This window comes from Carettochelys insculpta, chromosome 15, assembly GCF_033958435.1.
Source record: "Carettochelys insculpta isolate YL-2023 chromosome 15, ASM3395843v1, whole genome shotgun sequence".
In the NCBI taxonomy this organism is placed as follows: Eukaryota; Metazoa; Chordata; order Testudines; family Carettochelyidae; genus Carettochelys; species Carettochelys insculpta.
This window is the reverse complement of record NC_134151.1, coordinates 27,807,181-27,822,618: the sequence shown is the minus strand read 5'-3', so window position 1 is coordinate 27,822,618 and position 15,438 is coordinate 27,807,181. Positions and strand designations below refer to the sequence as shown.

General features: G+C 43.0%; 1 protein-coding gene across 3 annotated transcripts in view; it reads left to right on the top strand.

Annotated features, from left to right (window-relative positions):
- Positions 1 to 15,438, top strand: part of TRPC7 (transient receptor potential cation channel subfamily C member 7) — a 139,944-nt gene that overhangs the window by 80,088 nt on the left and 44,418 nt on the right. For all 3 annotated transcript variants that reach the window (XM_075009564.1, XM_075009566.1, XM_075009565.1), the window contains 2 exons: positions 841 to 1,005; positions 14,473 to 14,689. In XM_075009564.1, coding sequence (XP_074865665.1) covers positions 841 to 1,005; positions 14,473 to 14,689 — 382 coding nt within the window. The remainder of the gene's footprint in view (positions 1 to 840; positions 1,006 to 14,472; positions 14,690 to 15,438) is intronic.

Genomic DNA, 15,438 nt, shown 5'->3' with positions numbered 1-15,438 from the left:
TGTTTACACCCAGGACAAAACACAAGATACTCTACTTTGGTGATACGAATCTACGTGAATTTATTTTATAAATCCTGCACAGTCCTACCCTTAGCAAAACTTACAATTATCAGATGGAAGGTCATGGCCTCTTTGCTTTCCCACTGCATTTGCTAGTTCAGAACAGGTTTTAGCTTCTAATTGCAGTGAATAAGGTAGTGGGATTACCTTATCCTATCCCTTCCACTGATTATCTCTTTTTAATCTATATGTATACTGCACTTGGCTATTTTAATAATTGACTATGTGATTAATTAACAGTTCTATGGCTCTATTGGAAAGTTTCTGCTTATCTAAAATGGAATGTACTAGCACCAGTTACTCCTGGCCCCAGAGAGTCCCATTGCATTGTTGGAAAGATATATGATGGTACAATACATTTCTGCCTTTCACAGATTCCTCCCTTTGGCCCTGCCTGCATGTACTTGCATCAATCAGGCATTAGACAGGCCTGGGCTTGTCTGTACTGTGGACAGTACAGACATGGCAGACAATGTTATTTTGATCAAGATGGGGTCACCAAGACTCCTCTACAAAGAGAAATAAGATGAGGACTGAACCAATGTTGCCAATGAGCACATATTTAGAGAGACTGACTTGGAATTCTCTGAACACTTATACTGTGAGCTGTGGCTGATTACAAAAAATGAAACATGCTTGGCTCTGGTGAGCTGTAGAACCTACTACAACCAGCTGTCTATCTCCAGGCTGCAGTCTGTGTGTGGAGCACAGCAGTTTGCTTTCTGAGATCTCATGCTCTTCATAAATGCTACAAATATCTTTATTATTTTTATTTTACAGTTTGTTGCTCATCCCAACTGTCAGCAGCAGCTGCTCACCATGTGGTATGAAAATCTCTCAGGCTTACGTCAGCAGTCTATAGCTGTGAAATTCTTGGCTGTCTTTGGTGTCTCGGTAGGCCTTCCTTTCCTCGCCATAGCATATTGGATTGCTCCCTGCAGCAAGGTACAGACTGGTTAAGGTGCATGTTTTTTATGGTTATTTATATTCAAGGCTTAAAATGATGTCAAAAATCTTTCTAAACAAATATCACAAACAGTGTTGCAACCTGAGCTTTGCCGTGGGGGGGAACAAGCTCAGTGCAAATGCAGCAAGTGAGGATGGTTTGAAATTAATCTTCAAAGGTAATAAAGACGGGGGTGGAGGAAATGGAAAATCTGAGGAAACCAGCAAAAAGGAAAGAATGGAAATAGGGAAGACATGGGGACGAGTGAAAAAATTTGAACGGGATACAGAAAGAGAAGAAAAAAAGCACCAGTAAGGGTGGATGACTTGAGGGGAGGAGGGTGATTCTTGTCTCTTTGCTCATCCTGTCATATTTTCATATCTCCTCCTGGTTTTTTAAATCTCTTTTTCTTTCCTTCCTCTCTCTGCCAGGACGTGTTTGTGTAGTTCCTTTTTAAAAACTATTTCATTAGCATATTATTCTTCTCAGTTAGTGGTATGATGGGACAAGATAAAAATGAATTAGCAGTCAATGACAACTGTAGGTGGATTGTTGAATGTCAAGCGAAAGAGTAGATTAAGTCATACTACCTACTAGCGTAATATGATCCCATCTAAAAACTTGGGGGTGATATGAAGAAATATTAATAAATGCAGAGCATCTTTTATAGGCACCCAGGCATTGACCATATCAAATGCTGCTCTAAGTTCTATGAAGAACACCTAGAGGGCAAGGGTGACCCAGTCAGCTATTAGTTGATCACTTCATTTAAACAATCGCAAGAAATACCAGTTCTTTGATGGAGATGAAATGCTCAGACAAGAGGATATAAATGTGTATATGGATGTGCAATAAATAGCTTTTTCACTACTTTGGTTGTAGGGTTAGGAAGAAGAACATTTTTTATTAAATGACAGTTGGCCACATCAGCCATTGTATTCCAGGAGATGGCTTGTCGATCATACTTAAAAGTAATAGAAGTGATAGCTAGTTGAGTCAGTCCTCAAAAAATTTTGGTTCCATTTACTTGAAATGCCTGTAAGGAATTATTTCTATGTTTGTCAAATCCAAAAGATTACAGATCCGTTCATGAGCCCATAATTTTCAAAAAACCAATTTTCTAAAACATGTAGAGCTTCTCGAATAAATGAGATTAAAAGTAATGTTTAATACTCAACATCCTTTAAAATAACCACTGACTAGTTTCTATTTGTCAAGATAAATAAGAACGTGAATCCTCTTTCATCAAAATGTTCAATTCCTATCACGTCCAGTTGGTATCCATTAAATCAACCTCCCATTAGAACATACATTTATACACCAGCTCTTCTGAATATTGAACAGATGAATAAAAAAAAGTGTAAATGAATAACTGGGGAATTGTCATGTTGCCTGTAATATATAAGGCTCTGCTCCTGGAAAGATTTCAGCATATGGCTGTCTTTACATAAATGCATAGTCCTGCTGAATTCAGCGAGACAACTCCTAGGCATAAAGTAGCAGCAGCAGCAATGGCCAGAGCTCCAGGCTCTTTGAATTGCTGTGGCACCACTGCTGTGCACAGCTGTGTAGTGGTGGGGGGTGGGGTAAGGAGGCAGCACCACAGTCTGGGCAGCACTGAGGGCTGAATGCCCTAAGCTCCACCCCTTCCGCTCTTGGCTGTACTCCTTCCAAGAGCAGAGCTATCTTCCCTGCCACTGCCTTGCCCCAGAGCCCGTGGTGGCTGTTAGCACTGCTGGCAAAAGATAGCCAGCCCAGGGGAGAGAGAAGAGTGAACTAGCTTTTCAGTCAGTGTGGCTGGGGGACAGGTGTAGGGGGATTCTCAGAGAAACTGCAGAGCCAGAGATGTGTACAGAAAGCAAGTGTCCTACACTCCTCACGTTCCTGGATAGAGGGGAGGCAGGAGCCAACATCCTACAGTGGCAGGGTTCTTCAGGGGAGTTTCTGTCCCACTAACCCCACCCAAATGCTTCTTCTGCATTTCTGAGGCTCTGACTATATATCTTCTGTTTAAAGCAGATCCTTTCTGGACCTTCAGAGGTGCAGGGGAAGGTTGGGAAGAACTCATTTGCATGAGCTCCCCATTTCCATGTATAAACTCTCATGCATGTCATCATCATATGGCTGAGTATGTATCCACTCAGTGTTCCTTATTGATCCTGCTTGGCCATCCCCATAACTGGCTGAGAGTTCTCTTGCGCAGAGTGACAGGACTCTGTGCCTCTTCGAATTTTTGTCTTGAACTACAGTCCCATGAAATAAGAGTCCTATATTTCTGCAGCAGGTTCCATTCCTTCTTTTCTTCCGTTTTGCTGACAAAAAAGAGTTTGCTTGTTGTGGCTTGAGCTGGCCACATCATTTTTCAGTAAAGTAATACAAGTTGAATCTCTCCTGTCCAGCACTCTTTGATCCCGCAACATCTGTGGTCCAGCATGATTTTAGTTAACTGGACGTCTACTTATCTTGGATGGGACCAAGTTTCCTATTGTCCTGTAAAACCACCAGTCCTGGCTCTCGGTGTTCTGTGCTGTTAATTAGCTCTAAATTCACCCCTAAGAGTCCAGTAAGCATTGGAAGTGTTGGTAATGCTGCTAGACAATATTGACCTTCTGTGGTTTGGTAAATTCTCTGATTTAGCACTGGTACGGTCCAGAGGGTGCCTGACTAGCAAGGTTCAACCTGTATTAAATAAGTAAGATAAAAACCCATTATCCTACCCCTTTCCGTCTGTTTATCAGTGCTGGTTGTTAATATGACACCAATAATACGTTGTTCCATTATAAAACACCATGGTATGCTGACTACAAGAGTCAGTCCTGACCAGCACTGAGGACAGATTCTAATGCACCACAGTTCTTCTCCAAATCTTGGTGTCTTTAGTTGGAGCCAAATTTCACACTCCAGGGTAAATCAGAGCAACTCTGCTGCTGGAGTGTCTGAAAACAAAATTTGCCTCCAAATCTCTTATTCCCCAATGAGAGTTTTGCCCATCTACTTCTTTGTCATGTTGATTACTCCCAGCCCCTCCCCTCCCCCCATGAAAGGTCCATGCCACACAGCACAGGTAAACATTTTTTGGTTTCACTCTGAAAACTTCTCTTGCCCTCAGCTATACAGATCAGTTAGCACTAAAAACAATAGGGTCCTTGGTTTCTTTTATCCATTTACCTCTCAAGGGAAGCAGACAATTGACTTTATCCCAAACTTATAGAAAATATTTCACTCCACTATGTACGCGAACAGGCCAAATGCAGGAGTCCAACTAGTCTTTCTTGGCATGGGTTTGTGAGCTGCTAATGGTTTGGAGGTTGCCATTGTGCGTTGTGGAATCGAAGTGTAGTACCCAGAGGCACTGAGACTTCATACTAGGGTGACTGAAGATGCTGCTCTACAGCCTTGGATGAGAGCCATCTGGCCTTCAGCTCATACAGTAGAGCACAGGGCATTAGCCCCTAGGATTGCAGGTTCAGTTCTGGTGCCAGTGACCTGGGTCTGTTGACATTCCATAAGCTTTACAAACCAATGTAAGTCTCCAGCCCTTATGGTTAGTAGGGAGTGTAACCTTACTCAGAGAGGTGTGAATTGACCCATCCATCTAGATGAGGTTTTAAGTCTTCAACCTAATGATAAGGCTGCTGGCAATATTATTAACTATTTCACGACTAGTTGAAGGAAGCAAAGGATTAGTGGGAGGACTGAATTCTCAAGATCTGCCCAGTCCACTGGTTAGGGGTACTTCATTTTGGTGCTCTGAGAGGTAGACCTTGGGTTATGGGTGGATCTTAAAGGAATGCCCCTGCTACATTTCCAGACTGACCAAATACCAAATACCAAACTGACCAAATATCATTCAAATACTTTTGCATGGTATAGAATCATAGAATCATAGAACAGTAGAGCTGGAAGAGACCTAAAAAAGCCATTGAGTCCAGCCCCCTGCTCTAAGCAGGACCAAACCCATCAGATCAGCCCAGACAGGGCTTTGTCAAGGCGAGACTTAAACACCTCCAGGGATGGAGACTCCACTACTTCCCTTGGTAGACCATTCCAATGCTTCACCACCTTCCTAGTGAAAAAGTTTTTCCTGATGTTCAACCTGGACCTTTCCAACCGCAACTTGAGACCATTGTTCCGTGTTCTGCCATCCATGACCACTGTGAACAGCCTCTCTCCAGCCTCTTTGCAGCCTCCCTTCGGTAAGTTGAAGGCTGTTATCAAGTGCCCCCTCAGTCTTCTCTTCTGCAGACTAAACAGTCCCAGTTCCTTCAACCTTTCTTCATAAGTCACATGCTCCAGCCCCCTAATTATTTTGGTCGCCCTCCGCTGGACCCTCTCCAGTGTATCCACATCCTTCCTATAATTGGGGGCCCAGAACTGGGCACAGTACTCCAGATGTGGCCTCACCAAAGCCAAATAAAGAGGAATAATCTCTTTCTGGGCTACAACAGCACACTGCTGACTCACGTCCATCTTCTCATCCACTACAACTCCCAGGTCCTTTTGTGTAAAGCTACTACTGAGCCAGTCGGACCCCAGCCTGTAACAATGCTTGGGATTCTTCCGGCCCAAGTGCAGGACTCTGCACTTGTCCTTATTGAACCGCATCAGATGTCTTGCAGCCCAGTCTTCCAATTTGTCCAAGTCAGTCTGGACCCTGTCCCTACCCTCCAGCGTATCTACCTCTCCCCCTAGCTTAGTGTCATCCGCAAACTTGCTGAGGGTGCAATCCAGCCCCTCATCCAGATCATTGATAAATATGTTGAACAGAACAGGACCCAGAATCGAACCTTGGGGCACTCCACTAGACACCGACCGCCATCCCGACAGCGAGCCGTTGATCACTACCCTCTGGGCCCGATCTTCTAGCCAGCTTTCTATCCATCTTACTGTCCATTTATCCAATCCACATTCCTTTAACTTGCCAACAAGAATATTGTGGGAGACCGTATCAAAAGCTTTGCTAAAGTCAAGATAAATCACATCCATTGATTTTCCCCTATCCACAGAGCCAGTTATCTCACTGCAGAAACTAATCAGATTGGTTAGGCATGACTTGCCCTTCATTAATCCATGCTGACTATTCCTGATCACTCTCCCCACCTCCAAGTGCCCCAAAATGACTTCCTTGAGGAGCCCTTCCATGATTTTTCCAGGGACTGTTGTAAGACTGACTGGCCTATAGTTCCATGGATTATCCTGCTTCCCTTTTTTAAAGATGGGGACTACATTTGCCTTTTTCCAATCACCTTCTTCTTGCTAACATGCCTGTAGAAACTTTTCTTGTCATTCTTCACATTCCTCACGAGTCACAATTCCAGTTGTGCTTTTGCCTTCCTGATAACTGCCCTACATTCTCGAGCTACATGTTTATAACCCTCCCTAGACATCTGTCCCAGTTTCCACTTTTTGTAAGCTCCCTTTTTGTGCCTAAGTTTTCCAAGGATTTCCCCATTAAGCCAGTCTGGTCTCCTACCATATTTACTTCTCTTGCTGTGCATTGGGCCAGTTTCTTTCTGTGCCTTCAGTAGCGCTTCCTTGAAATGCTGAATGATACACTCAGCCAGATATCATTTCTCTGCATGGACAAATTGTTTTGTGGCTTTCACACGTTAGTGCACTGCAAATTAAGGTGCAGATGCCCCTCTGGTCTGGCTCCAGCATTGGAACTATTTTAATTTACACCAGCTGAGCAGCCCAACCTTTTCCTCTAGTTACTTCTTTTCCCAGCTCTCCACACCTAAGCCTTCCAAACACAGTCTTAACATATGAAAAAATTCTGTGCTTTTTACACAGCTAGACATGCTCATAGCAATTCTGGGACCCAGGGCAGAACAGTCAGTGGGCCCACACATGCCCAAGTCGTGTCTGTACAAGTGAGATCTGCCTGATATTTGGCCACTGTTGCATCTGCACCTGCACTGGCTGGTGCCCAGCAAGTTGCTGGTTGTGGGGTGCAGGCCGTGAGCAGGAGCTGGGGTGTGCAGGCCATGGGAGGGAGTTTGGCTGTTGAGTGGCTGGATCCTGGGTGGGAGACAGGCACTGGACAGGTATTGGACAGCACAAGGGAGTAAAGGTTGCAGGCTCTGGGGGTGAGCTTGGGTGCAGGGCTCTGGGGTGGAGCAGGGATTTGGGTGCAGAAGGGGATAGGGGAGGGAGTGCTTACCTTGAACAGCTCCCAGAAATGGCCATCACAACCCTCTGGCAGTGGCTTCTAGGTGGGGGCCATGGTGTCTCCATGCACCACCCCTCCAACTCCCAATGCCCTAGTTCCCAGCTATTGGCAGCTGCAGAGTCGGTGCTCAGGTTAGGGGCAGTGTTCAGAGTCCCTCTGTCCCCACCCTTCCCCCATCCCCCAAGGCCTCAGGGACAGGACACTTCCAGGCGCAACACTGAGTGAGGGTGTGCAGGAAGCCTAACTCAGTCCACCAGTTCTGTTGGTGGTGCCCAGGGCCCTCTTTGCTCTTTAAAATCACCGCAACCCCTAGGCAGTTGCCCCCTTTTCTCCTCCTCCAGTCAGCGTGGCTCCCAACAGCCTCATGTTCTTTACATTGTTCTCCTCCTCTTGGACTCAATGATTTCCTATTTTTGGATCCTTTCATTTCACTTACATTTATTTACTATTGTTTTTCTGGTATGTGTTTTTTTCTCTTTGATATGCCTCCTAGCTTTGTTCCTTTTCTAAATCCCCAAAACCCAGGTTGATATAAAAAAAGATATAATTGGAGATACCCCTCTCCTAGAACTGGAAGGGACCTCAGGAGATCATCTAGTCCAGTCCCCTGCCCTCTTGGCAGGACCAAGCACCATCCCTGACATTGTATTTGCCCCAATCCCTAAATGGCCTCCTCAAGGATTGATCTCACAACCCCAGGTTTCAATCCTGAAACAAGCTATTCTTTTGAAATGACTCTTTGCTGTTTGTATTCTGTGATTGCTGCTGTCCTCTTTGCCAGTGAAAATCAAACACCATTGCAGTCCTGCTTGATGAAAAGCAATGTTTTGAATTAATAAGGTAATAAGGACAATAGTACAAACAAGCAAGCTATACACCCAGAATGTAATTAAATTGGGCCTTTTAAGTGTATGTATATGTGTGTATGCACTTCAAGTTAAAAAAAACAGCTAAGCTTTCTTCAATAATGCAACAGATAAGTATTTTTAAGGGTACATTGGCAGAAAGGAGCACCTAATAATGCAAAGGCAATTTATGGTCCATTGGAGCGCGCTCTTCCCCCTTTAGATTTGATTTTAACAAACAGGGAGGAATTGGTAGGGAACTTGAAAGTGGAAGGCAGCTTGGGTGAAAGTGATCATGAAATCATAGCGTTCACAATTCTAAGGAAGGGAAGGGAAAACAGTGAAATAGAGATAATGGATTTCAAGAGGGCAGATTTTGGTAAACTCAGAGAGCTGGTAGGTAAGGTCTTATGGGAAGCAAAACTGAGGGGAAAAACAGCTGAGAAGAGTTGGCAGTTTTTCAAAGGGACATTATTAAGGGCCCAAAAGCAAGCTATCCTGCTGCATAGGAAAGATAGAAAATATGGCAAAGACTGCCTTGGCTTAACCAGGAGATCTTGCATGATCTCAAAATAAAAAAGGAATCATATGAAAAATGGAAACAAGGACAAATCACAAAGGGTGAATATAAGCAAACAACACAAGAGTACAGGAGCAAGATTAGAAAGGCTAAGGCACAAAATGAGCTCAAACTAGCTACAGGCCAAAAGGGAAACAAGAAGGCTTATTATAAATATATTAGAAACAAGAGGAAGACCATGGACAGGGTAGGGCCATTGCAGAAACAGTAACAGGGAACTTGGAAATGGCAGAGATGCTTAATGACTTCTTTGTTTCAGTCTTCACTGAGAAGTCTGATGAAGGAATGCCCAACATAGTGAATGCTAGTAGGAAAGGGGTAGGGTTAGAAGTTGAAATAAAAAAAGAACAAGTTAAAAATCACTTAGAAAAATTAGATGTCTGCAAGTCACCAGGGCCTGATGAAATGCATCCTAGAATACTCAAGGAGCTGATAGAGGAGATATCTGAGCCTTCATCTATCATCGATGGAAAATCATGGGAGACAGGAAAGATTCCAGAAGACTCGAAAAGGGCAAATATATTGCCCATCTATAAAAAGGGGAATAAGAATAACCCAGGAAACTACAGGCCAGTCAGCTTAACTTCTGTGCCAGGAAAGATAGTGAAGTAGGTAATTAAAGAAATCATCTACAAGCACTTAGAAGATGGTAAGGTGATAGGAAACAGTCAGCATGGATTTGTAAAGAACAAATCATGTCAAACCAATCTGACAGCTTTCTTTGATATGATAACGAGCCTTGTGGATAGGGGAGAAGCGGTAGATGTGGTATACCTAGACTTTAGTAAAGCATTTGATATGGTCTTACATGATATTCTTATCAAAAAACTAGTCAAGTACAATTTAGATAAGGCTACTATAAGGTGGGTGCATAACTGGCTGGATAACCCTACTCAGAGAGTAGTTCTTAATGGTTCTGAATCCTGCTGGAAAAGTATAACAAGTGGGGTTCCACAGGGGGTCTGTTTTAGGACTGGTTTCTTTTCACTATCTTCATCAACAATTTAGATATTGGCATAGAAAGTATACTTATTATGTTTTCAGATGATACCAAGCTGGGAGGGGTTGCAACTGCTTTGCAGGATAGCATCATAATTCAAAATGATCTGGATAAATTGGAGAAATGGTCTGAGATAAACAGGATTAAGTTTAATAAGGACAAAGGCAAAGTGCTCCACTTGGGAAGGAACGATGAGTTTCACACATACAGAACGGGGAGAGATTGTCTAGGAATGACTACAGCAGAAAGGGATCTAGGGATTATAGTGGACCACAAGCTAAATATGAGTCAACAGTGTGATGCTGTTGCAAAAAAAGCAAACATTATTCTGGGATGCATTAACAGGTGTGTTGTGAACAAGACACAAGTCATTCTTCCGCTCTACTCTGCGCTGGTTAGGCCTCAGCTGGAGTATTGTGTCCAGTTCTGGGCCCCACAGTTCAGGAAAGATGTGGAGAAATTAGAGAGGGTCCAGAAAAGAGCGACAAGAATGATTAAAGATCTAGAGAATGTGACCTATGAAGACAGGCTGAAAGAATTGGGCTTGTTTAGTTTGGAAAAGAAAAGATTGAGGGGCGACATGATAGCGGTTTCCAGGTATCTAAAAGGGTGTCATAAGGAGGAGAGAAAAAACTTGTTCTTTTTGGCCTCCAAAGACAGAACAAGAGGCAATGGACTTAAGCTGCAGCAAAGGGAGGTTTAGGTTGGATATTAGGAAAAAGTTCCTAACTGTCAGGGTTGTCAAACAGTGGAATATATTGCCAAGGGAGGTTGTGGAATCTCCAATGCTGGCAATATTTAAGAACAGGTTAGATAGATGTCTATCAGGGATGGCTTAGACAGTACTTGGTCCTGCCATTGGAGCAGGGGGCTGGACTCAATGGCCTCTCGAGGTCCCTTCCAGTCCTAGTATTCAAAGATTCTATGAAATTAGTAATGTTCTCTTAAGAAGTTCTAGGCTCGCAGCATCCAACCAGTTCTGAAGCAGTAGTGAATTAGCCACATTATTCTGAAAATACACTTATTGTTCAAGCCAACTAGCCACACTCAGCCAGCCAAATAGACACGTATGCTAGGGACTAGCATGTTGGACACCATGATGTACACAATGATCAATGTGCCCACAATAGCCTTCAGGCCTTTCTTATTTGCAATTGTCTTGGGCTGAACAAATATTTTTCTCTTTCATTTGGAGGGTTGGAACAAAGTTTCTGCCTTATCTAGTTTTAGACTGGACTGAGTTTAGCGCTTAAACCCAGAATGCATTTCTCCAGATCTGAACTTAGGCAAGAAGGATCCAGATCTGGAGAACTACTCGCCCCACACGCTGTAAACTGGTAGAGCTGATCCGCTTCACTGAGAGCTCCCTGAGCAGAAATAAATGCAGAAATGCAGCTGGAAACCAACACAAACCATTTTTCCTGCATTTATTCCTAAATGAATCTGCAACCATGGGCATTTATTTCATCAGAGGAGATACCAATACACTTCCTGCAACATATAATGCAAACCCTTATTCACGTGATTGGAGACAGTTGGACTTTGTGTGTGAATCAGGGCTGGTCACATGAGTAAGAGTTTGTACAGTTAGTTGCATAAGTTGCATAATTCGATGCATTAACATCATCTCAACAGAGATAGCAATTAGCTCAAGCATTACAAGGACAGTTTCCCTTTCTTTGGTATTCATAATGATCTTGGGCAAGACTATTAGCATCTCCCTTCCTCACCCCACTGCCCTTCAGTTCCATGTATCTGATTTGTCAGTTTTTATTTCATTTTTTTTATTTTATTTTATTTTTTGGACCTCTGTGCTATGTAACTGTCAGTCTGGAATGGAAATACTATTGATCTGAAGAAGTGGGTCTGCCCCATGACAGCTCATCACCTAATAAATAATTTTGTTCGCCTTTAAAGTTCTACATGACTGCTGGTTTGTTTTGTTGGAATACAGACTAACACAGCTACCTCTCTGTTGCAATTAATTTCATAGTCTATTTCTGATCTGAGAAATTTATGCCAAAATCTTCTGCCATTTCTACCGGCAATTCAGCTTTCTCAGTAACATGGTGGAGTGTCAGTATGGAAGAGCTGCATGCAGCCACCAGCTTTTTAAGCATCGTATGAGTTCTAAGTATCAGAGGGGTAGCCGTGTTAGTCTGGGTCTGCAAAAGCAACGAGGGTCCTGTGACACCTTATAGACTAACAGAAATGTATGAGCATAAGCTTTCATGGGCACAGACCCACTTCAAAGACCTGCATCTGACGAAGTGGGTCTTTGCCCATGAAAGCTTATGCTCATACATTTCTGTTAATCTATAAGGTGTCACAGGACCCCTCGTATCAGTTCTAAATCTTCATAAACATGACTATATGATGATACAGATGTTAAAACAGCAGCTGTTGGTGCTTTCTTACACTAATGCATCCACTATTTCCGGCGATGGTGGAGCTGACTCAATAACAGCAACAGTGGGACACTTTTGTTACAAATTCTTCCAGCTTAGATAACGCTATTGTTTGCCATGGCAACTCAGAACTCAACAAGGCAAAGCACTAAGCCAGTCTTTAACTTTGAGCATTTCTAATTGACCTCAGTGAAACTTAAGGAGCTACTTTAGTGCACTGCTGCATTAGGGCTGAAATAAGGCTCACTTTTTCCATTCACACATTAGGAAAACTCTTCTAGGAATTTGACGGGAATTGAATTTTTAAGCAGGTTTACTAGCTTTGGCAATCTTTTTTTGAAGGTATGTTTGCAATTTCAGCATTCCAGATATGAGAAAAATATAAGAAACTAAATTGTGCAAATTTCTGTTAAAGCTAATGAATCCAGGCTTCTAGTTTTTCAGATTTTAAACTGTTTACTGTTTCATGTTGACTGGATAGTCATACCGCATAGAAACAGGGAATGAACTAAAGCAGTACAGGTTGAAACTCCCTTCTCCGCCGCTCTGTCATCTGACAGGACAATGGATGTTGCTGGCGCAGAGAGCAGTGGAGGGACACCAGCCATGGGAACCCCGGCAGCCCTGTGACTGAGAGCTGGCTGGGACATGGAGCTTTGCCAGCAGCCCCACAGCAATGGGGACCCCGACCGGGGCTGAGGGAACCCCAACAGCCCCATGGCTGGGAGCTGACTGAAGCATGGAGCCCTGTCAGCAGCCCTGCAGCTGCAGGGACCCCTGCTGGGGAAACCCCAGAATCCCCATGGTTGGGAGCCAGCTGAGGTGCAGATCCCTGCCCAACAGAGGAAGCCTGACAGCCCTGCCTGGGAACCCTGCAGGAGTGAGTCCCCCACCCCCTCTTCTGGGCAGCTAGCCTGATCTCCCCTTATCTGGCAAATCCTCTTGGCTGGGACCACTCAAGTCCCAAGGATGCTGGATGAGGAAGGTGCAACCTGTATGCGGATTTAGCCACTGAAACCCTGTTTGAAAGATTAGAGAAATGCTCTGTCTGGAGGAGCTGCCAGTGTAGGCTGGGGAGGAAAGGGGACAATTTAGTGTCTGAATTCTCCTTGCATTTCTTCTGCATTTAAGAATCAAAACACTGGCTACAAAGTAAGGTTTTGAGAAGAATCCTTCATTTCCGATGAATGGAGAGAAAGCATTTGTGGAATGGGCGTCTCCTTGGGGTGGCATTGCTCCAAGAGTAAAATAATCATAGGGAGTGCTCAGACATATTCTTTAAGATGTAATATAGTCTTAATTCAGGAGAAAATCATAAAGAGATAAGGGTTGTCTAATTAGACAATTGAGTTAGGGCTCTTCCCAGTAAGGATGAGAGAACCTTTAGGTACACTGGAAAGAGCTTGGCTCACATCAATACCACTTCTTCATTTATTGTATTAAAGTGAGACACAGTTGTTTACTGAGAAACTCAGTAACTGCTGTAATAATTACAAGAGGTAATTATCATACTGATGCACATTAAAATGATGTTATCAAAGAACAGTTTTCCTAGAAAACATTGTGTCAGACAGGTAGGAGGAGATGTCCTAGATAATCAGCTATCACAGAGGTTTATTATACTTTATTCTGATTTATATAATTTTTTAGATGGGAATGAGGGAGAGGAGAATTAGGTCTATAATATTCTAAAATGCACTGTGTTTTCATATCTGTATTAAAATAACACAACATTTATAAAACACATCTCCTTGTTCCTTTGTATCGGTGTGTATTGTCGACACAGCAAAGTTATTTCAAAATGACTATCCTAGCATCTACACAACACAACCGCTGTTTCAAAATAATTTCAAAATAGTGGTTGGCTTATTTCAAAACTGGTAAACCTCATTGCATGAGAAATAGTGCCTATTTTGAAATTTTGAGGAGTAAAGGCACTTCGAAATAACACAGGCACTTCAAAGTGCCCACGGCTACATGGCATGCCAGCACTTCGAAGCTTGACACTTGGAAGTTGCTGTGGGTAAGAATTTGCCTAACTGAGTGCTGCATATTCATTGAAGCACTCCATTAGTAACCTCCCATCACCCTGATTGCCATGCCCCCCTTCGAAGTTGGGGGCAAGTGTAGACATAGCCGAAGAGTAGATCATTTCTGGAGTTTTCGGCCAACTGCCAAATAAGCAATGAGGAAAAAAACTTTTTTTTTTCCTGTGGCGCCTGAAATACTAACAGGTTTATTTGGGCTTTTGTCAGATGTGCTTCATGGATTTTTGCCCATGGAAGCTTATGCCCAAATAAATCTTTTCACGGTCTCCCACAGAATAAATACTCTCATCAGATATAGAGAGAAACACTAGAAAACATGGGAATTAGACCTGGAGAATCATAATAGTACTACTACTACTACTAATAATAATAATAATAAAAACCTTTATATCTTATATACATTTTGTTTTCAGCTGGGACGGATCCTCCGCAGTCCTTTCATGAAGTTTGTGGCACATGCAGTGTCTTTCACGATCTTCCTCGGACTGTTAGTAGTGAATGCCTCGGACCGGTTTGAAGGAGTAAAAAATCTTCCCAATGAGACCATCACAGATCATCCCAAACAGATATTTAGAGTGAAAACTACTCAGTTCTCATGGACAGAGTTGCTAATCATGAAGTGGGTTTTAGGTAAGTGAAAACTGCTTCATATTTTAATCCTCCAGAGAAATCCAAAATGTCAAGATAGGAAATAATTTAGGTGGTGATCTGAGATAAATGCAGATCAGGATGAAATCAGTAGCACAATACTATTGACTTCAGTAGCGTCAGGGGATGGCTCTGTCTTGGTTACAGCAGCTGAATGCACTGAGTAACATCTGGCAGATGCATACTTTATTCTGGTGTAGCTGAATGCCTCCGGCAAAGCCAGCTCTCTATTCGTTTAATTGAGGCATCTCTTTCAACCCATAGGGAAATAGATTTTTAATAAAAAATGCTAGTTCTCTTTAGCTTTTTCTATTGGTTTTTAGACCAATTTCTACAGAACCCTGTTCATTTAAATTCCACTGAATTACACAGGACTTTTTCATGAAAGGAATTATAATATAGCAGATGAATGAGTGCCTGGCAATCAAATGGTTCAAAAGAAAAACAAATCATGAGTGAAGTATAGAAATATAGGATATCTGACCTGAGTGGATCCATTTTGATGAATGTTGCCAAGCATAAAGATGAGCACTTACTGTCTGTGGGAGATATTTATTTTGTTCTGCACTGGATTCATTTGAGGGTTGGGGTTTGGTTTCCTTCCTCTGTAGTGTCAAATGTGGTCATGGCTGGAGATGCGACACTGGATGGGTTCAGGCAATACTCTGGTCACTGCATAGTGCCACTTTTAGGCGCTTAGCTGGCTGGTTCTTGCTCTTCTGCTGCAGGAG